Genomic DNA, 26,142 nt, shown 5'->3' with positions numbered 1-26,142 from the left:
AAAATAAAACATCCTTAATATGAAGGAAAATATTTTTCAGCAAAGGGAATGTTTCCAAATTTTTAAAATTTGGATTATTGATATGCAAATTTTAAACGTTGCTAGGGAAAACAAATTTTTAAACCGTTGAGTGAAGCGGACATGTTTTTATTTCGCTCCTCAAAGAAAAAATAAATATATATTCGTATCTGGGAATAGGTACTACCTATTACAAAAAAAATTTTAAAGCTTTGCTAAGCTCACAAGCAGACCGAGAAAGCGATCCGGGACAGGACGAAGGAGACAGAGGAGTATGTACCGGCAGCGTAATCGGGCAAAAGTGCAGGATGCTGGAAGGGATAGAACTGACGTTCCAAGCACTTCTACGAAAGTTGGAAAGAGAATCAGATCTCCCGAGGAGCATAACACTGCTAAAATACTGAAGAAGAAAAAGAGCTCCTGCTTTCAAGTACTCTGGAAAAACCAAGCCAGCCATCCCGCAAAGGAGACTCCAGGCAGTGTCCTGCGGAGTGGACAAAGTTGGAACAGGAGCGAAGGAAGCGCGCACGGCCTTCATGGAGGACTGTGACTTCCAAAAGGCCACATCAATCACGGAATGGGAAGGTGGTCGCTGAGAATGGTAAGGATCCGCCCTCCTACGCCAGAGTGGCAAGGAAGCACAACAGAGATGAGTTGATTTATGCAGTCATCAATATCGGCAGTGCATCCGGTAGGATTCCACCAGATCATCGGTCCCAAGTGGAGGATCTGGTTAACAATCGGATTTTTGAACATGTGTGGAACTCTGTAGAGGGTCCACCCATACAAATGATGAGCTGCGAGTTTAGAGGGGAAATCTTTACGCTGCGTTTTGCGTCGTCGGAATGTATTGCAAATTGCAAATTTTGCCCATTAACATTCCACTAAGGAAAAGGGGCAAACTGTATTGATACCGTCAAACAGCTCGTCATAGGTATTCACGCCCCCTGGGAGGGCGCAAAACTCGACCTTGTGAGAAAAGTGGATATCCCCCATCTCACAAAGGCTACGGTCTTCATCAAGGGATGGGGCAGTAAATTTGCGACGGAACGCATGTTAGGATTCTTGGGCAATCAAAACAAAGGTTTGGTCCAGAGTTGTGGGAGGTCTTCCACAGGGAGGAGAAGAAGGAAGGAACTCTCTTTGTGGTTGGCATTGATCAAGTCTCCGTGACAAGTTTGGCTAAGACTAAAGGCATGGCGCATTACGGGAGCAAAACTGCCTTTTTCAAGATTGGGAAAACTAGGATAGGCAGAAATTTTCATTCTGCGACACCAGGCCGTGCAGTGGCAGGTGACTTAACACCGGCCAACAAACAGGGGGCCGACAACGAGACAATCACGGAATCTCTCAATATTGGAAAGACTAGGAGAAGCAATAATCCTAATACTAAAATATCAGGCAGTGCAGTGGCGAGAAACCCAACGACGGACCCATCGCCGACTTAAAGATTCGGAATACTGGGATAGGTAAAGATACTAATATTGAAACATTAGACTAGGCAATTAACCTAAAACGATGACATCAGGCAGTGCAGTGACAGTGCAAAAATCCGACTCATTGACATACTGATTAAGTGTGAGGCTATGAGACTTAAGGCTATGGGAGAATGGATTGAGGATGAGAGCAGCTCATACCATCGCGGAATAATCGAGGCGACGATAGGAAATCTGGAAGGAAGGGGAGAGGTTTTGGTATTAAAATTTGAGTCTAAGTACGCATCGGGCCGCCCCAACCTCATAACTCCCCCAAACGGACATATTGGACGTTCATGTCAATATGGGCCTCAAATGAAAGGCATTCGGGAGTAGATTTCGAATCTGGCATACAAAATCTGATCGAAGTATAGGGGGTCACGCCATCCCTCAAAAACGCTATTAGACCCATTACGACTATATGATACTTGGCTGAACCGTTTTTCTTAAAATTTTCATAGATTGTGTAAGTTTGTCTGGAAGGAAACATAGGCTATATACACACTGCTGAAGAGCCCGTTGTTTGCTGAAAATTACTGGCGCCTAATAATGGGTTTGTTAGAAGAAATGAAGTAAAAGAGAATATTTGTGGAAAGAAAATGATAAAAAAGGTTCCGGTCACACACGCACATTGCTCACACTGATGTTATCCTTTGTTGCTGCTGTTTATTGCACACACGGTTTGTAAACGAGATTCGAGTACAGGCGCATATGCGCTGCGTTTTATGACACACATGCGTATATACACAGTATATATTCTTCACAACTAACAAGTAGGCAAAGAGTATTGATATAACAGAGACATTTTGTACTCTCAAAATTTTACAGTAAATGTCAGGCTCTTGAGTGTCGATAATTATTTTATTTTTCTTCAAAGCAAACAGCTCTGCCAAAAAAATCAAAAAAAAAAAAAAAAACAATTTTACAACAAAAAGAAAAGAAATAAAAGAAAGAATGATACACATATTGGATCTCCTCTTTGTTGCCGAGTCTGAACGGCGTGTTGCAGTGCGACACCTGTTTGGAGAGAAGTTCTATATGGCGTAGTACCTCACAAATGTTGCCAGCATTAGGAGGGGAAATTATTTTGGAATTATTGAATGTTAAAGTTCTGTAGCAGAACCAACGATTTCTACAAACTGTTGAAACTGGATCTAAAGATAACAGAAGTATTTTAAATATATAGTAATTTTGGGCTTCTCTGGAACATTTTCTTGTGTGGAACTGCTGAATGTGCCAAAACTCAAGGTTTCTTGCATCTTCTGAATCTGCCGTAAGTTCGCCCAAAGGAAGAATGTTATTTTCTTTTATGATTTTACCATTATGCATTATCTTATGAAGTGTCGGTGTCATTGGCTTCCATAGATAAAGATTTTTATGTAAATTCGAAACCTCTAAACAGTAGCTGCCAAATTTCTCAGCAATAATTTGGTGTTTGCTATTTATCGCCATCAAAATGATATTTAATTTTTCAATTAAGATTTGATCTATTTGATGGTGTGATGTGGTTTCAGAATCTTTGAAAAAACGTCTTACAGCATTACCATCGTTTTTGCTTCCATAGCCAAATAGTGGCTTATCGATTTTAAGCCCTGACCTACAATTAAACTCATCCTGTATTTTCTTCTTTCCGAAGCTCGCATTTGCTTCAGAATTTGTTTATCGACGGGTGTGCTCTCTAGCATCCTTTAATATTTTTAATCGTATGCAAAGTGCAGGAAATGTTACGAAAGCCGTATGCGTGCGTGAAAAGGAAATACTCCACATTTCAAAGCTTCTTCCTTAATTTTAAAGTCCTTTGACGAATCCGAAAACGCAGAATTCTTTTTTCCACAAATTCCACATCTCCATGTTGATCACGTTCCAGTTATAGAGTTGCTTACTTTTCCGTCAATCATCGTTAGTTTCATATCGAATCCCATTTGAAAGGAATATTCCATTATTGGTTCCAAGTTTTTAAACTCCACCTAACTCTTGTGTATTGGCTGAAGACTCTATCATATATTCAAAGCAAATTGGTCTACAAAAATATTTTGATCCAGGTGTTAAATTTATCCAAATGTCCTCACAACTCGTTGAAGGCTGATCTGTACTAGCATATTTACAGATTCTAAGTGGAACTAAAGATGCCATAAAAATGCTCCTATAATCCGTTGATGATACTTGAAATGAAAATAGGGATGTGATAAACACTTCCGGATTATAAGCAATCACATCCCTATTTTCATATTAGTTCAACACTGCATTGGTTTATTATATCCACCACCGATGAATGGGGTATATTCATTTTGTCATTCCGTTTGCAACACATCGAAATATCCATTTCCGACCCTATAAAGAATATATATTCTTGATCAATGTGAAAATCTAAGACGATCCGTCAGTCTGTCTGTTGAAATCACGCTACAGTCTTTAAGAATAGAGATATTGAGCTGAAACTTTGCACAGATTTTTTTTTTGTCCATAAGCAGGTTAAGTTCGAAGATGTGCTATATCGGACTATATCTTGATATAGCCCCCATATAGACCGATCCGCCGATTTAGGGTCTTAACCCCATAAAAGCCACATTTATTATCCGATTTTGCTGTAATTTGGGACAGTGAGTTGTGTTAGGCCCTTCGACATCCTTCGGTCCAGATCGATCCAGATTTGGATATAGCTGCCATATAGACCGATCCGCCGATTTAGGGTCTTAGGCCCATAAAAGCCACATTTATTATCCGATTATGCTGAAATTTGGGACAGTGAGTTGTGTTAGGCCCTTCGACATTTCTCTTCACTTTGGCTCAGATCGGGCTAGATTTGGATATAGCTGCCATATAGAGCGATCTCTCGATTTGAGGTTTTGGGTGCATAAAAGGCGCATTTATTGTCCGATTTTGCCATAATTTGGGACAGTGCCATAATTTGGGACAGTTGCATAAGGCCCTTCAACATTCTTCTTCAATTTGGCGGAGGTCGGTCCACATTTGGATATAGCTGCCATATAGACCGATTTTGCCATAATTTGGGACAGTGAGTTGCATAAGGCCCTTCAACATTCTTCTTCAATTTGGCGGAGGTCGGTCCACATTTGGATATAGCTGCCGTATAGACCGATCCTCCGATTTAGGGTATTTGGCCCATAAAAGCCACATTTATTATCCGATTTTGCTGAAATTTGCGACAGTGAGTTGTGTTAGGCCCTTCGACATTTTTCTTTAATTTGGCCCAGATCTGTTCACATTTGGATATAGCTGCCATATAGACCGATCTCTCGATTTAAGGTTTTGGGCCCATAAAAGGCGCATTTATTATCCGATTTTGCTGAAATTTGGGACAGTGCTTTGTGTTGGGCTCTTCAACATTTTTTGCAAATTGGCCCAAATCGGTCCAGGTTTGGATTTAGCTGCCATGTAGACCGATATCTCCATTTAAAGTTTTGGCCCCATAACTTTAAATCGAGATATCGGTCTACATTATCCTTGTTGCAGTGTTTTCAAGCAGAGTAGAGAGACCAACACTCGCTTTGTAATTTGAAACCAATATAGGTGCTGATAGAATGTTTTCCTTCGTTTGTTTCAAAGTTGAAATATGAGGGCAAAAGCTTCTTCGTTTGTAAACGCAGATTTAGAGGTTGAGGTCGGAATGCTCTTCACAATTCTTCTTAGTCGTTTGGGTGATGAAGAAGGGAGTATTTTTGCAATTTTTATTGCATTGCAGGAGACATCGATGAAAAACTTTTTTTGATAGCGCCATTAAGTCATCATATTGTTTATGTGGGCGTCCTCGTTTACCATTGCAATGAAAGGTCTCATTAAGCCATTGGGAATATTTCTGTATGAATTTATCTTTAGAGCGCCTCTCAGAGCAAGTTGGACAAGGTTAAATTTTTTAGTGTAATTGCCATTTTATAATATCAGTTGTTTGGTGTTTCAAATATGAATGATGCAAAATTGTTACAGCATATAAATAAAAAAAAAAACATGAATGTATTACCTATTTCCTGTTATGTACGTAGGTGAAATCAATAAACTTAGATATCAAATGTTACAATATAATATGGTTTCCCACAATTACAGCTATACCTGTGGTGAAGGGTAAGGGTACCTTGAGAAAAGTCAAAAAACTAATTTTTTTAGAATAAGGCACCTCAGTGAATTTAAGGCATTAAAGTATGCAGGCGAACTTATTTGAATATTTGAAGGATATACTTGGGCGAAATTTCGCATCAGTCAATATTTTGATATTGCAATTCATAAATTAGAGGAAAAACCCACCTTTCGACTTTTATTCAAATGTTTTACACAATTACACTCTACCGGATAGGCAATAAAGTCATAGAGGTGTGTACATTAGCTAGCGATTTTGGCGCATGGTATAACGTAATTTATATACATCGTTGAAGAGTATGATAACATACAAAATTAAGATTTTTGATGAGAAAGTTTGGTACAATAAAATCATAAATATAGTAAAAATTAAATCTTTGTGACAACGGAAATTCAAATTGAAAGCAATTCTCAGAAGAAAACGAATAAAGATATCTTAGTAATTATTTTTCAGTTTTGCGGATAAAATTGTCCATAAAAAATTAATTCTGCCCGTTTTTTACGAAAATCCCCAAAATATCCCTCTCGGGTAAAGATGGTTTCAAAATCGGCATTTTTGAGTCAATTTGCTGTGGCGGCTACAAATATTAGAAGGTGCAAACAATTTTATGCATGGGTTTAGAGAACAGTTGGAGTAAAAAAAGCATGTGTCCAATTGTTGGATATGGGCTTTGGAAACTTTATACGCAAGGAATTTTTCCAATTTTTTAGTAAAAAATTACCAATTTTGAAGAAAATATAGCACCCGTTCAAGTTGACATATATTGTTCAAATTTGTCTTAAAAAGCATCTACTATGTATCCTCTTCACAAAAAAATAAAAAATAAAAAATAAGGTATTTAATAAAGACGAATCAAGGAAAGTACTTTTGTTTACCAAAAAATGCAAAAAGTACACTTTTTAACTTCCAAACAGTATAACTTTTAACTGAATAATCAGATATGGACCGTTGTTGCGGCAAAGTTGTTGTTAATTTTGTCACGAATCATTAAAATCTAACCACAAATGCCTTCCTGAATTGCAAAATACAAATCAGATCTCGGTCAAAATTGCAACAACTAAACTAAAAGTAGAATATCTCCAAAACCAGTGGAAATATTGGGTTGCCCAAAAAGTAATTGGGTTGCCCAAAAAATTGGAATTGGTTTGGTTTGGCAGTAACAAAATGGTTGGGGGCAACAAATCTGTTTTCTGTTTCTCATAATTGGTCTTAGATGTATATATAGATTTTAAACTATATTGGACTTACGTCCACTGAGGTGTAGGGTATTAAACGGTCGGCTTTCCCCGACACTAGTGCGTTTACCATTATTCTTTTTGGATCTTTTAATAACCTGGCCTATACTACAGTTACACTGCCAGGAGGAGATCCACTGTCATCACTTCAGATTGGCCGAGACATTTGGTCACATTTATCCTTAGTTGCTTCTATCCGTTGACGTATACGTTACTGTCCTTTTGCCTTTCTACTACTTGTAACATCTTCCTTAAAATCTCGCATTTACTCGTGAAAATTTGAACGGTTTCATAGAATTCATGTTATGTTTTGTTGAAATTGATTTAGAATTATATAAAGCTGTGTCGACCGACATGATTCATCTTCACAGAATGTGGCACTTAAAATTTCGTAGAAATCGGTTCAAATTAGAGTAGGATCTGTTTCTCTTATTACGTTCATCTATTTCTTCTTACAATCAAATTGTAATGTGACAACTTCACTCTTCTTTACAGGGTCAAAGTGCAAACGGATCCGAATACATCATTTCCTTGGGACGAAACAAATAAAACCGAAGACGAAAAGTTGAACGCATGGATGGTGTCTGACAATGTAAAGATGAAGTATACCAACAACATTTAGGACTTTGTTGCCGTTTGCAGAAGATGTGTTATCTCGGCAATTGGACCGCTCTAAAGTTCATGGACATCATATCCGTACCTGAAAAGGCTACTCGGCATTGAAACATGCGAAACACCTTAAATGGCGAAGTAATGAAAAAATCCCTATCTCATCTTGGTGGAGATGCAGATATTGACTACAAAATAGTTCTAAATAGATTTAATTATTAGTGGATAAGTTTCGCTGTGATACCATTAAGTTAACCCTGGGAGAGATCTGTAAAAAATTGTTGTGTTAGAAGGAAGCGAGATGAAGGAAAGATTAAAAAAAAATGCAACAAAAATTACTTATTTGTGTAGTATGTGTGGAATGTAAATAAAGATTTTATTGTTAAAGTTCAAAGATTTGATTTTGTCGAGAGTATTGTAAACATCTAATCATGATGATGCTGTGATAGCAATGGCGGGTCTTCCACAGCAACGAATCTAGCGACGATGAGCAGGTGCAGGCCAATCTTCGACGACGGGTGCAGAGGCGTGAATTCCGGCCAATTCTCGACGCACATGGGCCGAGAATCCAAGCAGGGGATCAGAGCTATAGTCCACAATGCGACGCTGACCATCGGGCTCTACAAGGGAATATCGTCCGGTTACATATTCACCACGGCGATGTTCAAACTGATCTTTTATGTCTCCGGTGTGGGCATCGTGCACAGCATACTGGAACTCATAGTGGGGAGGACTGTCGGCGTGAATTTCCACCGCCGGATGACCAATTAGACCGGCACTGACAGCAGAGCATACAGCCAAGACAAATGAAATGCACTGAAAGAATAAACATTGATTTATATAAAAATCTGTTAAAAATTCCAAAGGCTATGGCTCCATCTCACAATGAGTTTCATTTTATTGATATGGAGGAGATAAGGTGGAAGCTAATGTGATTGCTGTTGCCGATACGAATTCAAGAAGTAGAATAATATCTGATGCCCAATGCGTCGCCTTTTATATCATGCCCAGGCGGTAAGGCATTCATTCACCCATCTTGTTATGCAATTTTATAACTTTAACTGACTTCAAAGAGGAAATGATATCCAATAGCGAACGATGAATTACGGTTATAAATCTTACACTTGCATCGCACAGTGCGTCATGTCTTCTGCTCCACTTCATCATTAGATGTTTTCGCTAAGCAAAATGTTAAGTGCAATGAATACATGGCTGCAGCTTTTAGAGTTAGACTTGAGTGGGAAGTGAGAGACGATCTTATGCAGATCATTGGCTTATGTGCGGGGCACAGTGCACATGGCGCAGCCCTCTCATGTGCTCAACGAGTTGCATCAGTTATCTAGTGACTCACTTTTGTGGAGCAGCACAGGCTTCTCAAGTTTCCCAAGATGACACATTGTGCCCTACTACAATTTCCCCGTTTTTCCATTGACACATTGGCAAGATGGTTCCGCCCCAACGCCGCAAAATAGTATTTTCATATATGCTAGTCTATCTTGTTATCTTATCCTTTATTGCATGGCTTAAGGTTACGAAGTATTACGATTTTGGCGTACATTCTTTACACACTGAGAAGCTCTTTGTTTGAGGGGCATGTATTTGTTTGGTTGAACCAAGTTGAAAAGCGATATAGACGCCAAGATGGACAGAAGCTGCCGATTACTAAGTAAAATTAAGCTAGTTACTGATTCGTATATATGTAACTTTGAGATGCACCACTACTATTAAATTAGGATTCAGCTATAAATTTCTTGATTTAAGTACAAGATTGAAGTACAACTCGAAATTATTCCTCATACTTTTCAGTACTTTAGTTTTTTTTATTGCTACCGTGTTGTCTACATACCTCGCCGTACGTCCAGGCTCATATCTAGTGGGAGCATAAAAAACGAATTTATTTCGGCCGAACTATGAATATTTATCAAATGTACTATTTAATTACAACCTATCTATTTATCTTTATTCTTCTTCTATAAAAGAATTTGTGTTTGTTTGTGGGGTTCTAAATTAGTTCGTTCCGTATAGACCCAGAAACGGCTGAACCGATTTTGAAATTTTCATAGATTGTGTAGGTTGGTCTGAAAGGAGCAGTAGGCTGTTTCTAAATCCACCACAAATAGGTTAATTGACCGATCATGACACTGTGGAAAATAGGTAAGATATATTGTTTGCATGAAGTAAGGAAATGTCATCCCAGTTTGTGGTTAAGGTAAGAAGGGGAGCAGCAAATTTACAGAGCTATTGTAGAATAGGTTACAATATATCAACGAAATTTTTCCTGCATTTTGAAAATGAATCAAAAGGGTAATGATGTTATTTATGCAAATATTTGGCAACGAGAATTCTATTAAAGATACATCTCAAGGACAAGAAACCTTCTTGTTATAACCGAGTCCAAATGGCATATCACCGGGAGCTTCCCTTTTGCAGTAAAGCCTTACAAGGCTTATTTATTCAGGAAGATCCTTGCCTATGCACTACGGTGGCAGCAGATAAGGCGATGAATGTGGGAATTTGTTGGCTTTAACTATAGACTGAATGATGAAAATCTGAAGAGAATTAACAGCGAGCATCACTAACAAATAGCACCAGCTCCATTTTTGGGGTATATCCATTATTTGAATGACAACGCCAGCACGATCACTGGAGAGGGATACAAAGGGAGAACTGGGTGGTCCAAGTTGCCAAGTTGATTATATTCTTGTAGCCAAGGATATACAATACGTAAGGATATGGCATTTGAAAAAGTCGATTCGGAATAATTTTGAACGCATAGATGGCATTGTATTCATTGGGATTGAATCACTTTGACATAATCTATAAAAAAGTACACATATATTAGCCCAATGCATGTGCGGATTGATTTCATCGATAAATATATTTATTTAACGGATCACGGCTTCACGGAATGCGTGAAGTGGTGTGGTGCTAACGCGAGGACGTTGAGTCTGAATATCTTTACCGACAGTAAAATTGCCATGAGGGCAATAACAACCAGGACGGTAAGGTCACGCACAGTCTTGCAGTGTAAGGATAGAAAAATCCGCATCGTTTGGGTGCCGGGCCGTAACGGAGTAAGGGGAAATGGAAGGGCAGACGATTTGGCGGTGAAAGCCAGAGGACTGCCGTCAATAAACTTGGTTAACCCGAAGCCTTTCGGGTCGACGCAGTTCGAGTTAAGGGAGTGGGCGACGAATGCGCATGCAACATTGTGGTACAGCGAAACGGTCGTTAGGACGGCGAAAATCCTATGGGGGGATCCAGATCGTGAGAAGACGAGGCTATTACTGAAAAGAAGGAGCTATTGGTATCATAGCTATTGGTATCATAACGGGACACATAGGGCTACGAGCTCACTTATGTAAAATCGGAGCGGAGAGTGATAGCATGTGTAGGGCATGCGGGGAAGATAATGATACGTTGGAGCATTTACTTTATCATTGCCCGGCTTTCGCGTCCAACAGATACCGGTACTTAGGTGGAGACACAATATCAGACATGAACCAACTTAGGGGAATGGCATTGAAAACAATTAAGGATTTTGTAAGCAGCACGGAATTACTAACTTAAAATTTTCTTTTAAGAGGTTACTTTATGGTTTTTAGAGCGCACACAAGCCGATTACTGGCTTAGGTGTATGTTCATAGTGGCATGGGACAGATTAATATCTGCACCCTCTTCTCAACCTTACCTAACCTAACGGCTCACAGATGCAAAATTACATTTAAAATATCAAATTTTAGGAAAATCGCAAAAAAAAATTTGGTCCATTTTGACCAACGACACCTGTTGACCACTACTTCTAACTAAAATATAACTGAAAGATGGAGCCTGTTTTTGCTAACGACTTCTGGCATTCTAAAAGCTTAATTGAAATACTGTATCTCAACGTGTTGTATGGCTCTGTGTCACAATTGTTTTGAAAAGTTGTCTGGCCTTCGAATAAATAAAATAATGTATATTACTAGCTGACCCGGTGCGCTCTGCTACACCCTAAAATGCCCTTTTGAAAATGGATTTTTCTTTGAGCATTTTGAAGGTGACGATTAAGATATTCAGGGCTATGGGCCATTTTTAGGTTTACACTATTTTTTTTTTGTATTGGTTATATACTTTCAAAATCGTGTTACAAAGCTACCACATGGAATACAACATTTTCAAAGATCCGCAGATCCTTCTTGTGTCAACCCAAATTTGAGGGCAAAGACTTTTTATTGGTGTCGAACTTTGTCCCGAACGGCCATCATGAGTTTTCTGTTTTAATTTCCTTTTTTTTGTGTGTGGCCCCCAGACACCTGTTCTTTCATTTGGGGGAATATAGTCCCGGTGCGTCGACATGGCAATTTGGTGTATTGTATATATTGTTAGGTGGGGGTCGTTCCCCCCGACACTTGATAATAACAAATGATTACTCTACTGTGAAATACCTTTTATTTCAATCCGTTATTGTAGCGATCTGCATGTCCTGTTGAAGGGTTGGCCATGACGCAGATACTTGGATCCCTATATTAATATCAGATTCGTACCTACTTACGAATGTCTATTGTAGCTGACCCGGCGAGCCGAAAATGCCTTTCGAAAATTGGTCTTTCTTTGAGCATTTTAAAGAGTCGATCAAGACATTTAGGGCTACGGGTCTCGTTCAGAACCACACTAAATATTTTTTTTTTTCAAAGCTACCATTTGGGGTACTACAGTTTTAAAGATCCGCAGTTCCTCCTGTGTCTATCCCAATTTGAGGTCAAAAAGTGTGCTCTACTACCAAATACCTTTTATTGCTGTCCTATTTTATTCTGATCGGCCTTCATATATTATATTTATTTTGCCCTCTGACAATATATTCTCGGTCGCCCGTCGTGACAGTTTGGTGTTGTTTTAGGGTCGGCCCCCCGACGCTAAGACCAAAAAGACAATAGAATTGAACGGCAGGACGTGACCCAGATAATTGAATCCTTATATCAACATTAGATTCGAACCCATTTTGTGACGTTGGACATTCATGCCTGTTTTGGGAGTTTTTGGGATTAGACACCTTAGACCAAATACTTATAACAGATGTGTACTTAACTTCGAAACAACTTTCATTTTATATCCATATTGTACCAATCGGTAAATATGTCCTGTTGAGGGATTTTGGGGTGTGGGTGGCGCCTCAGACACCAAGGAGTAATTTTTATGTCAGATTTTAACACTTCTTGTTAATGTAATGTCTTTCATTTGATACCCATATTGGCCCAATCGACAAACATGCCCGTTTGGGTGGGTTTTGGGATGGGGCGTCCCCTATGTTATTTGATTTCATAATTTTATACCAATTTCGTGTTTTTGGAGCACCATAAAGTGGCATACAAAATTAATCGGTGCACCCATCTCCGAGATGAAAATTGAGGTCTATACGGAAACAAACAAACAAAGCGCAACAATTTCATTTTTATATAATAGATTAAACGGCCAAAAGTTTTATAAATGAGATTTGGAGCATATTACGATCAAATGGCAGAATGAATATTAATGAAATTGACATAAATCGAATGATATTTTTCCAGAGAAGTGACGAACGTACATTCAAATTAATTTTCCTTAAAGAAAAGCCATGAAAGTGAGGAATTAGTTTTGAATAAAAGAAGAAGAAGCAAATAATGAATAGAAAAAGAAGCATAATGACGAATAAAAGAAGAAGCATAAATACCGCAAATTGTTGTTGGTTTTTTCTAAAGCATTCCCCAGTGGGAAAAGTGCGAATGTATTACATTTCGAATACATAATATAATTTGTTATAGGATTGACATTTTATAAGATATCTCAAAGAATATAGAGGGTAGTTTCATTAGACAAAAATTGCACATTGATTAGCGAGTGTAATACCATATCAAATGTAGTTGGCATGTTATGTTTTTGTGAGTGACGTTACTTCTTCATTTTGGAACTGCGTTATCTGTTGTTGCCGTCTTGTCGCGTCAAAAAAACATACATGCTTTATTTTACCTTGTATTGTGTAGAACAGGGATGATATATGTGGTTATTAAAATGGTACAAAATACGAGTCGAAATGGTACTTTTTACTGCAAAAAAGTACCACTTATATTGGACAAAAACAATGAAACCCAGTGCAGCCGGTTGTACGTACCGGATTGACCCGACTAAGTCCTTCGTCGACAAGGGCTGCTGCCTCAGTGTACAACACACTGCTACAACAACAACCATTTTTACTAAGGTATAGGAATCCACGCTGATCCAAAGAACACGAATCTGAAGTCGGTTCTGGGGCAAAGGCCCCAGGACCCCATTAGGGGCCAAGTGCTAAAAGTTTGTTTTAAAACCCAGAAATCTCGATATTGTTTTTCTTTTTTAATTTTTAATGACTTAACTTTCAAAAAAAAAAGGTATCAAATTGCTCAAGGTGGTACCATATCAAGATTATCATCCCTGGTGTAGAAAGAGAGACGATTCTTAGTAAAATACATAGTTATTAAAAAGTTCTTATTTCATCTAAATCATAGCATGCTGAAATTTTAAGCAGTGACCTATACCACAGCCCCCACATCAACGCCAAATACATTCTTAATCGAACCATATTTGGGTATAATTGCCATAAAAACCGATCTCCCGAATAATTTCTTAATAAATAATTAGATTTTAGTTATAAAATTCTTTCCAAATACATTGTTAAACAATGTATTCTATTAAACGAATTATATAATGCTTCCTTCGAACATATAAAAATAATTTATTCTTTTCCTAAAACATCTCCCGTGTTTAGAATAACGTATTCTGCAATCAAAAGCTATAGAGGCTGTCGATTACCTTCTCATACCCCATTGATAACCTTTTCCCCCTGGGTCGTTATGGGTGTGGCAACAAAGTCATAGGTGAGAGTAAGAGAAACAAATGGTACGAAAGAAAGAGTATTATTATTTAGGTGAGGGTGTTGTGGGGGTGTAATACATGGATGATAATATTAATATTTTGGTACTTTTTATGATACTCTTTAAACATCGAAAGTACTACGTTACACCCGCGAGTCATTTGGTACTTTTTTATTATATGTATACCAAAACTAGAAGAAGGAAAGTTTTAATTCTAAGATTGAAATTGCAAATGTGCCCGTAAAATTCCATTAAGGAACAGAGTCGATACTTCTCTCATATCAGTGAGTGCTGTCCAATATAAGTTTAAGCCCTACGGGAGGGAAATCCGTTTTATTGCTGATTTCGAATGGCTTGCTGCAGAGCGACACAACTTTAGTAGATCAGTTCCCACACCTGATTACCTATGGTAAATACCTCAGGAGCGGATAACCACCAGTGAAGTTTAATTCGATGTTCTCGTCGGGATTTGAACCAAGGCTTTCAGCGTCAAAGGCGGATAACCTAACGTCAGAGCTACGGTACCCTATCTGCGTTAGCACAAATCCATCTCTCATTCCTGAAGTATTTCTTAAATATCGTTATCATCAGACTCCAGAGATGAAGATGTTACTTGCAGTAACGCCATTTGCTCTTCGACGCTCTGAATCGATCTAGCCATGTCCGTCCGTCCGTCTGTCCAAAAACAATAGCAGTCGAACGCGTAAAGCTAGAAGCTTGGAATTTTGCACATATACTTAATATTGATGTAGGTCGTTGGGGATTGCAAATGGGCCATATCGGTTCAGATTTAGATGTAGCTCCCATATAAACCGATCTCCCGTTTTGACTTCTTCCTGGCTTCCTGGAATTTTTGTCCGATTTGACTGAAGTTGAACATGTAGTGTTCAGTTATGACTTCCAACAACTGTGACAAGTACGATCCAAAAAAATCTATAACCTGATATAGCTCCCATATAAACCGATTTCCCAATTTGACTTCTTGAGCCCTTATAAACCGCAATTTGTGTCCAATTTGGCTGAAATTTTGCATGTAGTGTTCTGTTATGACTTCCAATAACTTTGCCTAGTACAGTCCAAATTAGTCTATAACTTGGTATAGCTCCCATGTAAAGGAGTCTCTCGATCATACTTGTTCGGTTCCTAGAAGCTTTAATTTTTGCTGATTTGACAGTAGTTTGGTATGTAGAATAAAATTATGCCATTCAACTAAATTTATTTTGTATACATTTTTAGCAGAATCCATAGTGGTGGATTACCAAGATTCGGCCCGCCCTTACTTAGAACGCTTTTACTAATATTAAGTTAAGGCTGGTACTATATTCGTTTTTCGCGATATTTTTCGCAGATTACTTTTTTTAGATAATAGATTTTAAAGAAAAAAACTTTCATAGTAGGACAATCCCTCATTACATATGGTAAAATCTAAAAAAATTGTAATTTTAGTGTTTCAAAAAAGTAATGCCGAAAAACAAGGGTTTTCAATGGTGAAAAACGAGCATGGTTCCGCTTAAGTGGCAGTCTGCCATCAGACTCACTTAGACATTTTCGTCCATTGTGATATCACAGAAACAGAAGAAGGAAGATGCCTTCTATTTAGTTCCTACCTTTGAAACATCCAAATCGCTTTAAAAAGCCCAATAACTTGCGAATGTTCACATCCGCTAAATCAGACAGGATCTCAAAGAAATTGCTAGTGCGGGACACACACACAGAAGGTGTTCTATAGACTCTTCTTCCTCGATGTCCCCACAGCTTCTGCAAAAGTCTTTGCAGGCAACCTTCAGTCTGTTAGCATGTGGCCTGTCATGACGGACACAATGACTGAGACGTCTGTTCTAGCCCATGACAGCAAAGCAGTAGACCTGTTCATGTCTAGATGAGGCCACATAGTTTTGGAATGCTCACGGCCCCCTCTTTGTGACCATCTATCATTCGTTACCCTTCGGGCCTGGTCCTGAAAACTTAGCCTACATGTCGCTAGAGGCATACCCACATATTCCAGTTTCCCTGGAATGTGTAGGGTAGTTCCTAGTCTTGCAAGCTCGTCTGCGTTTAGAGTTCCCTGGGATATCTCTGTGGCCCGGCAACTAGAACAGATGAATTTTGAACTTTTCAGTCATCTCGTTGAGAGATCTGCGAGAGCCGAGGGCGGTTTCTGTGTTCAAAAATACGTTCCCCAAGGATTTAATGGCTGCTTGGCTGTCTGAGAAGATATTTATGCCAATCGTCGTAATGACTTTATATCTTAGCCATTCCACCATTTCCTTAATTGTAGGATCTCCGATTGATACACACTGCAGTGGTAGGGAGACCTTTTCGATATGACCAGTTCTAGATCTTTAGAGTACACCACAAGCCCACCTGATCGTTTAGTTTGGAACCATCAGCATAGAAGTCTATGTAACTTCTGTTTCCAAAGATATTGTAGTTCCAATCGGTTCTATCATGAATAGTGGTACAGTAATTTTTATCAAAAAAACGGCTCAGTTAGGGTGTAATCCACACTGCCTGGAACATCGGATATTGTATCAAGGATAACAGTGTCCGTTACCACATGGCCATGAAAATGCTCCCTTAACCTCACGGCAGTGGTCGCTGCAATTTGGGTAGCCACAATGACCGGAGGTATAAAATGTAGCATTAAATTCAGTGCATCAGATGGTGTCGTCCTCAGAGCGGCTGTGGTGCACAAACAAGTCATACTTTGGATCCGGTTAAGTATTGAACAGTAGGTGGACCTTGAAAGCGCCGTCCACCAGATCACTACACCATATAGAATAATAGGTCTGACAACTGCAGTATATACCCAATGCATAACACGCGGTCTAAATCCCCTACTTTTGCCAATGGCTCTCTTGCAGGTGTATAGGGCAAGAGTGGCCTTTCTTGCCCTTTCCAAAATGTTGAATTTGAAGTTCAATTTCCTGTCCAGAAAAACACCCAGGTATTTTGCGCTTTCTGTAAATGGAACATTCTCTCCACCCAAGGAGACAGGTTCCACTGTAGGCAACTTGTATCTCCTGCTGAAAAGAACTACTTCTGTCTTGCACGGATTTATACCCAGACCACTTTTGGTAGCCCACTTTGATATTGCACGTAAAGCTTCCTGAAGTATATCTCTTAGAGTGCTGGGAAAATTTCCCCTAACCGCAATTGCCACGTCATCAGCATACGCCACCACTTTTACGCCTTTTTCTTCCAGAGACAATAATATATTGTTAATTGTTATATTCCAAAAAAGAGGAGACAGTACACCTCCTTGAGGTGTTCCTCTGCTGACCCATCTTTTTAGATCCACAGATCCCAAGCCTGCCGTAACTCATCTTTCTAAGTTATTAATAAACTTTCTTACGGTAGAATTGATGCCTAGAAACTCCAACTCCTTCATGATTGGCGTCGGTTTTACATTATTGAAAGCGCCTTCAATGTCAAGAAATGCTACATTTCATTGCATATTCCTTGACAGCGAGAGAACCCTCTATGTAGCCTACTAGTTCGGGAAGGGCTGTTTCATTGGATTTGCCTTTACTATATACATGTTGTTGCCGCGACAGTCGATCTCCAGGGATCTTTGCCCTAAGATATGTTTCTAACAACCTCTCAAAAGTCTTCAGTATAAAGGATGAAAGACTAAAAGAACGAAAATCTTTCGCCTACGTGTGGTAGGGACCTTCGTGTCCCTCCATCCCACAGATATACATGATATTCTGATACAAGCAGAGTATATCTCCCTAAGCCAGGGAATCATCCTATCAGACACAGCTTGTAATTCAACCAGTGATACATCATCAGAGCCTGGCGACTTGAAGCAGTCGAACCTTCTTATCGCCCAAAAGATTTTCGGCTCAGACACAATTTTCCTAATGGCCGACGAATGCATATCAGTGACAACCTCTTCTGGCGCCACGTTGTCCGTTGGAGAATTTCCCGGGAAATGTGTATCAACGAGTAGTCCTAGTTATTCCTCACTAGACATATTCATACATTCTCTGACTTCTGAACCGTAATAGGTCTCGAGGACAGAATCTTCCTTAGCCTAGATGCCTCAGATGTATCCTCCACGGAGCTGCAGACTTCTACCCATGATTTGTTCTGAGCCTTTCTAAGCTCGCCCTTATATTTTCTTAGCTCAACATCAAAGATGTCCCAATCGTGTGGTACTCTAGGACATGCTGCAAGCGAGTCATTCCGGGCCTTCGTGATCCGCTTGACCACTATGTCTATATCCTCCGTAGTTTCCACTTCCTTTTCTAGTCTAAAAGGGTTAGTGGTGCAGAATTTGTGCCGAAATTTATCCCAGTCCGCCTTTCTTCTGTTAAGCCGAGGGACCACTACTTCAGTATTTTCTCCAAGGCTAAAACTAATGTAATAATGAGCAGAGAAGCTGTGGTCATCTAACACTTCTCAGTCACATATTCTTCCACTTATATCTTCCGAAACGAAGGTAATATCTAGTACCTCCTGCCTGTTCTTGGTAATAAAGGTCTGTTTATATCCTTTAATACAAATTGCCAGATTGCAACTTATAACATATTCAATAAGCAGCTCACCCCTTTCGTTGACATCCGAACTTCCCCATTTCTTGTGATGTGCATTAGCATCATTTCCTACAATGAGTCTTTTCTTTCCAACAGAAGCAGCTTCAACCAGCGACTTAAGGTTTGAAGGTGGCATCTTTGAATCGTGTGCCATATATAGGGAAGCCGACTTGTTTATTTGGAATGGAATGGAAAAAGAAAAACATTTAGACTACCCTTGTAAGAATACAGGCTCTGTGTCTCCCATTCCCCGTAGTTTAAATCCCGGAATTCTTAGTACACGAACCATTCCTTCACACACCCATGGTTCCTGGATAAGAACCACGTCAAATCCCCCTGCCATCAGGAGGACCTTAAGTGCCGCCGAAGCGGATATGGTGGATATTTATCTGTAGAAACCGGACAATAGTCAGGATTCAGAACTTCCACCACTGTTGTGTTAGCCTCGTCTTCGGACTCCACCAGGAGTTCATTCTTATAAGATTCGTTAGAACTTGTCATGATGAGGTTCCATAGGCATCCAGCCAGAGTCAGACAGCCAGAGTTTAGTATGAATATTGCATGTCTCCGGTCACCATCTGCCTCATCCAATCTGCCAATCTTCCAGTCGGTGGTTGAAAGATTGGGATTACATTCCTTTAGTCTTCCAAGTATTGCTTCAGGATTTGAGGGAATCCTTGTTATCCAAGCATGCGCCATTGGTCGCGAAGGAATATCTTCCTTCTTGACTAAATCTAGAGTTGCCAGATCTCATCTATCTTTTTTAGAGCACAACGATACATTTCAATTGAGCATTGATCGCCGAAGGCAATTAGTTTGTATCGGCCTCGTACCAGCCTGCATCGTTACAAACTGGAGGAGACCCAGGAAATTCCGCAAGGACATCGGAGTATACTGATGACAGTACATCCCACTCCAATTATTCCTAGGTATGCAGCCCTGTTCTTCTCCCTTGTTGACAACTGCCATCACCAAACTGTCCCTAGTGACATTAGCAAAGGTTCTTCTATCTTAATGTTGTTCGCCCTAGTTCTTTTCAGGTGACTGCATCCTTTTGGTTGACTGCGGTGCAGTTTCCGAATCTAGACGTGTAGTCTTTTGGGTAGCCTGTGCAGCGAATTCCCGAGCCCAATTTAGGGAATCTCTCTCCCTATCAGTGAGAGTCTTAGGATCATTCGCACCAAGCCTCTCAATAAACCTGAGAGCGATGCGTCTTCTATTATTCCAACCTCTTAAAGAGCGTGTTGGTTTGCCGGGGAAGCCCGATGGCCTAGGCAAATTATAGGCATGAGACGAAGGAATAGGTTCGGCCTTGTCCTTTAGACCAGTCGTCTGTCGGCTAATGAAGCCTGGAGCAGACTCTCCGGGCTCTAGATCTGCCGCTCCACTGGAAACAGACACAGATCATCAACAGATACCTCTATCGCAGCTATCCTTGAGTGACTAAAATTTTTCTTCCAAAAATAATGACCTATTTTGAGTTACTGAAAATTTTTGCGGAGTGAAATAACAATACGTCCGCTCCACTCAACGGTTCAAACAAGAATCCCATTGTACCAAATTTTAGCAAAACAAATAAAATCAGTATCTTAATTTTTAAAGATTGTAGCCTAGTTTCATCGGGCAGACGGACGGATATGGTTCAGTTGTCTAAGAATTCTACGGCGAATTTGCATATATACATGGACTTATCGGAATTAACACCGCCCGAACAGTAATTAGAGCGATGGCGCTGATTTTTCAGCTCCGAAATGCCAACAACAGATGACGAAAGCTCCGACCCTCTTATTCCCCCAGTGCGCCGAAACCCATGCAGGGATATATCTACAGCCCACCAACCTGCGAAGAAATTGCGGCCGTTTTGGTCTTACTCAAAAACGGCAAATCAGCCGGTCCTGACATACCTGCCGAATAGTAACGGTTTGGAGTACATCCCATTTATCAATCAATCACCCCAATAATCAGAGAGGCCTGGGATGCAAAAGTTTTCCTTCAGAATGGAAGAAGAAACTGTATCAATCATGATAGGTGGAGCACGCTGTTGAATATAGGCATCTCCGAAAAAATCGTGACGCTAATTAGGGAGCTGTATAGGAATGTCGAAGTTTCAGTCTTAAACTCAATAAAGTTTGGAGATACAGTGACATCTCACAAAAGTCGGAATCTTCAACAGTAGTGTGAAATATATTTTATTATATTGCTGTAAAACATGGAGCTTGTTTTTATAAACCGATGCCGCTTCTGGTAAACCCGTATTTCAATTGAAGAATTGCAAATAAGAACAAACAGAGATCGCCTGTCGCGGCAACAGCATGCAAATAGTAAAGGCAAATCCACTGAAACAGCCCTTCACGATCTAGTCGGCTATATAGAGAGTTGTCACGCTGTCAAGGAATATACAATGGTAGCATTTCTTGACATTGAAGGTGCTTTCAAAAATACTTGAATCATGAAGGATTTGGAGTTTCTAGGCATCAACTCTGCCATTAGAAAGATTATTACTATTGGTTGCCCAAAAAGTAATTGCGGATTTTTCATATAGTCGGCGTTGACAAATTTTTTCACAGCTTGTGACTCTGTAATTGCATTCTTTCTTTTGTCAGTTATCAGCTGTTACTTTTAGCTTGCTTTAGAAAAAAAGTGTAAAAAAAGTATATTTGATTAAAGTTCATTCTAAGCTTTATTAAAAATGCATTTACTTTCTTTTAAAAAATCCGCAATTATTTTTTGGGCAACCCAATAACTTACTTACTAAAAAAGATGGGTCAGCAGAGGAACACCTCAAGGAGGTGTACTGTCTCCTCTTTTTCGGAATATAACAATTAACAATATATTATTGTCTCTGGAAGAAAAAGGGGGCTACGGACACTGTGTTATCCTTGATACAATATCCGATATTCCAGGCAGTGTGGATTACACCCTACCTGAGCCGCTTTTTGATTATACTTACAGTACCATTATTCCTGATAGAACCGATTCAGCCAGGCAGCCATTAAATCCCTGGAGAACGAATTTCTGAACACAAAAACCGCCCTCGACCGTGGCGGAGCTCTCAACGAGCTTTCAAAATTTACCTGTTCTAGGTGCCGAGCCACAGAGATATCCCAGGGAATTCTAAAGCAGATGTGCATGCGAGACTAGGAACTACCCTACACATTCCAGGGACACTGGAATCTGTGGGTATGCCTCTAGCGACATGTAAGCTAAGTTTTCAGGAACAGGCACGAAATACAACGAATGATTTTTGGTCACAAAGAGGGGGCTGTGAGAATTCCAAAACTATGTGGCCTTATCTAGACTTGAAGAGGTCTACTGCTTTGCTTTCATTGGCTTGAGCAGTCGTCTCAGTCATTGTGTTCGTCATGACATTTCACTGTCTAATCGGAAAACATGCTGACAGACTGACGGTTTCCTGCATCGACTTTTGCAAAAGCTGTGAGGACATCGAAGAAGAAGAGACTATAGAACACCTTCTGTGTGTGTGTCCGCAACAGTCAGTTAGAAGGAGTTCCACTTTAGGTTCTCATTTCTTTGAGAACCTGAAGGTCTGATATAGCGGATGTGAACTTTCGCAAGTTATTGGGTTTTTCAAAGCGATCTGGATGGTTCAACGGTAGGAACTAGAAAGCTTCTTCCTGCTTCTATTCCTGTGGTGTCACAATGGACGAAAACGTCTAAGTGAGTCTGATGGTAGACTGCCACTTGAACCTAACTTAATTTATGAACAAACAGTACCCCAGTCGATGTAGAAATTCGGAAGAGAAAATGATCTTGGTTGGGTCTTATCCTACGACGCACAGCGCATGGGTTTGGGGTACATATGGTTTAAAAAAACATGTGCCCAATTGGCGGATCTGAGCTTTGGAATTTTTGAGCTCGAGGGTCTCTCAATTTTTTAATAAAAAATTGCATATTTTGAAGTACATATGAGTTCACAGATCTTGTTCCAATTTCACTTTAAACGCATCTTCAATATTTTCTCTTTACCAACAAAAAATAAACAAGTAAAAGCGTCCTAAGTTCGACCGGGCCGAATATTATATACCCTTCACCATGGATCGAATTTGTCGAGCTCTAGCAACGGTATCTCTTTTTAGGCAAACAAAGGATAAAAGAAAAGAATTGCTATGTTATTGGAACAATATCAAGTTATGGTTCATTTCGGACCATAGTTCAACTGAATATTGGAGACCATAGTAGAAGTCATTGTGTAAAATTTCAGCCAAATCTATTAAAAATTACGCACTTTAGGAGCTGAAGAAGTACAATAAAATAGGGAGATCGGTTTATAGGGGAGCTGTATTAGGCTATAAACCGATTCATGCTATATTCGACACGTATGTCAAAGGTCATGAGAGAAGCCGTTGTACAAAATTTGAGCCAATTCGGATAATACTTGCGCCCTTAAGAGGCTCAAGAAGTCAAGATCCCAGATCGGTTTATATGGCAGCTATATCAGGTTGTGGATCGATTTGACAGTTGTTGAAAGTTAAAACAAAACATGTCATGCAAAATTTCAGCCAAATCTGAGAATAATTGCGTCCTCTAGTGGCTCAAGAAGTCAAGACCCCAGATAGGTTTATATGGCAGCTATATCAGGTTGTGGACCGATTTAAACTATTCTTAGCACAGTTGTTGAAAGTTAAAACAAAACATGTCATGCAAAATTTCAGCCAAATCGGATAAGAATTGTGTCCTCTAGCGGCTCAAGAAGTCAAGATCCCAGATCGGTTTATATGGCAGCTATATCAAAACGTGGACCGATATTGCCCATTTACAATCCCAACCGATCTAAATCGTATTAATTGCGAAAAAAAGCGTAAAATTTGTGCTACATTTATCTGTGGACTTTTTCGGGTTGATTTAAATACGGCTATTCGAAGACGTAAAAGTAACTCACTTACCAAATTCTAGCCGAAGCGGTTCAATATGAATACCTCTGAGGGATCCACAAATCAAATGACAGTTTTGGGTTATAATGAAATCGAAACAAAATTTTATCCTTTTTTATTGTTTTACTAAAACTGAAGTCTATTAAGAGGATAAAAATATTTAAGTAGTCGAACTTTACTATAAGATATGATTTCTACATCAAACATCATCAAAGTCCAAATTTTTTTTATAGATTTTTAAACTTCAATACCTACTCTAACATTATGTTAACCAAATAATTCATTGGATTTATTTGAAATTTTGATGGCTGATAAACTGTTTCTGTGAGCTGCCCATATGCATCTGCATAAGGACCTACATAAAAAAACAGATTATTAAAGCTATTTTCCTTGATCGAAGGATTTTATATACTAATGTATACAACTTTCGATTCCAATTAAGACGCTGCCTAATTCTCATTTTTCATCACAGGAAATTTAGCATCTTATCTTTACTTTTAAAATTTAAACATTTAAAAACACTACTGAACGTGTGGAATATCTGTGACTGTAACTTAAGCACAGGGTTGTTATATTTCCAAAGTCGCTTTATTATTATTTTCGCCGCCAATATATTTTCACAAAACAACAACAGTCGTACAACCATTTGAAAATAATCACTCAAGTGTAATTTTAGCTACATTCTCGGTTTATGTTTTTCTCATGTTCTCAATTATTTTATGTTCAGTTATTATTTATGTTGTACCCCCTTCCACTCACTTGTTTTGCAAACTCGTTTACTTAAGCTCCTATACGCGATCAGACATGTCAATTGAGCTGTCACTTTTTGTATTCATAAGACTTGTGTTATGTTCGTCATATACGAATAGAGCGCGCTCTAATCGGCATGTATTCTCATATGTATCGTACTTTTAAAGACATGTGTCTACATGTATTTTCGATGAAGTAAAACCTCGATTCAATCCAAAAAGTTGCATATTTATTCCAACATCCATTTGTTATGTTAAATTTCTCGTACGTATCATACGATGTGTACAACTTTCAGAGTTGCTTTTTTTGAATTAAATATGACATGTCCACTCGTGTAATGGCAGCTTTACACTCAAAGTCGCAGTTGTGATTAATCGCTACCACTCAAATATTATGGTTTTGTATTATTTTTGTTAAATTTTGGGTTCATATAAAATCACAAAATGTCATTCCTGGTCTAGTTTTCAAGCAATAAAGACAGAAGACGAAAAAACACCTAAAGGACTTTCATTCCGCCTGTGAGTACGGAAGTCGTGTGGACGTATACCGTCTGTGCCGAAACCACCATAGGGTTGGTATTTTATTCTGCTTTGGGAATAGTCGCGGAAATCTTTAATTGTTCCGCGAGCGGAATTTGAAAGTTATGTGTATTTTTTTTCATACCACAAGACGTTTTTTATCTGCTCTTATGGTTTTATTATTTTTTTTATGTAAATAAAATAACCTAAAACGATGACATCAGGCAGTGCAGTGACAGGAAAGTCAATGCAGTCTAAAGAACAGGGAGCAGATGATGAGATCATCACCTACTCCCAAGATGCCCATTTATTGGAGGACCAATGATTGAGGTAATCCAGATAAACCTCCACCGGAGCGAGACTGCTACACACGCTCTGATGGAGAAAATCAGCAAGGGTAAGATTCATATTGCCTTAATTCAGGAGCTATGGACGATCCGGAACAAAGTCTCTGGACTAAACCATATCAACTACCAATTATTCTATGCTATCACTGGTACTCGGCCGAGGACCTGCGTTATTTGTCATAGAAATTTGAATTATATATTTTCCCCAGAGTTGTCAACGTCGGATGCAACAGTGGTGGGACAGGGAGACGGTGGAGCATACCTGGCATCACTTTATTTGCCTTTCGGCTCTCCGACACCGCCACCCACGTCGGAGCTGCAACGGCTGATGAGGAAAGCAAAACAGACAGGAAACGAAGTACTAATAGGGTGCTATGCAAGCTCTCACCACAAGCACCGGCAGAGTTCTTGAATACTAAATACCTAATAACATTTAATATTGGTAACACCGCTACCTTTGTTAATAGGATTAGCGAGGACGTATTAGATGTGACGATATGTTCGGAAAATCTAATCGATGAGGTTCCGGATTGGAGGGTCTCCATGGAACACTATTTCTCTGTCCATCGCTACATTAGGTTTAGAATAGCACGGCCAGCGCCGAATCCGATAAGCTTACGGAATAATTTGAAAACCAACTGGACAAAATTCGGAAGGCTACTCAGACAAAGACTTGTCCAAGCATAGAAGAGATTGACGAAAATGTCAACACGATTACGACTTCACCTTCGAAGATAGTTGTCCTCTTCGGGAAAGGAAATCAGCCCAAGAAAAACCCTGGATGACCGGGGACATTCG

At 39.4% G+C, this 26,142-nt stretch overlaps 2 protein-coding genes across 4 annotated transcripts in view; one reads left to right on the top strand and one right to left on the bottom strand.

Moving 5' to 3' along the window:
- Positions 1 to 7,824, top strand: part of LOC106081149 (uncharacterized) — a 76,332-nt gene extending 68,508 nt beyond the window's left edge. For all 3 annotated transcript variants that reach the window (XM_013242927.2, XM_013242926.2, XM_013242929.2), the window contains one exon: positions 7,317 to 7,824. In XM_013242927.2, the coding sequence (XP_013098381.2) occupies positions 7,317 to 7,443 (127 nt within the window). In that variant the 3' untranslated portion in view covers positions 7,444 to 7,824. The remainder of the gene's footprint in view (positions 1 to 7,316) is intronic.
- Positions 7,770 to 8,401, bottom strand: LOC106081152 (cuticle protein 7). The gene is made up of 2 exons (XM_013242934.2): positions 8,315 to 8,401; positions 7,770 to 8,246 (listed from the first exon to the last, which is right to left on the bottom strand). The coding sequence occupies exons 1-2, from the start codon at positions 8,324 to 8,326 to the stop codon at positions 7,908 to 7,910; spliced, it is 351 nt and encodes a 116-aa protein (XP_013098388.1). The 5' UTR covers positions 8,327 to 8,401; the 3' UTR covers positions 7,770 to 7,907.
- Positions 8,402 to 26,142: the final 17,741 nt, after the last annotated feature.

Source organism: Stomoxys calcitrans, chromosome 3 (genome assembly GCF_963082655.1).
Source record: "Stomoxys calcitrans chromosome 3, idStoCalc2.1, whole genome shotgun sequence".
Lineage (NCBI taxonomy): Eukaryota > Metazoa > Arthropoda > Insecta > Diptera > Muscidae > Stomoxys > Stomoxys calcitrans.
Note: the sequence above shows the minus strand (reverse complement) of the source record. Positions and strands in the feature narration are given on the sequence as shown.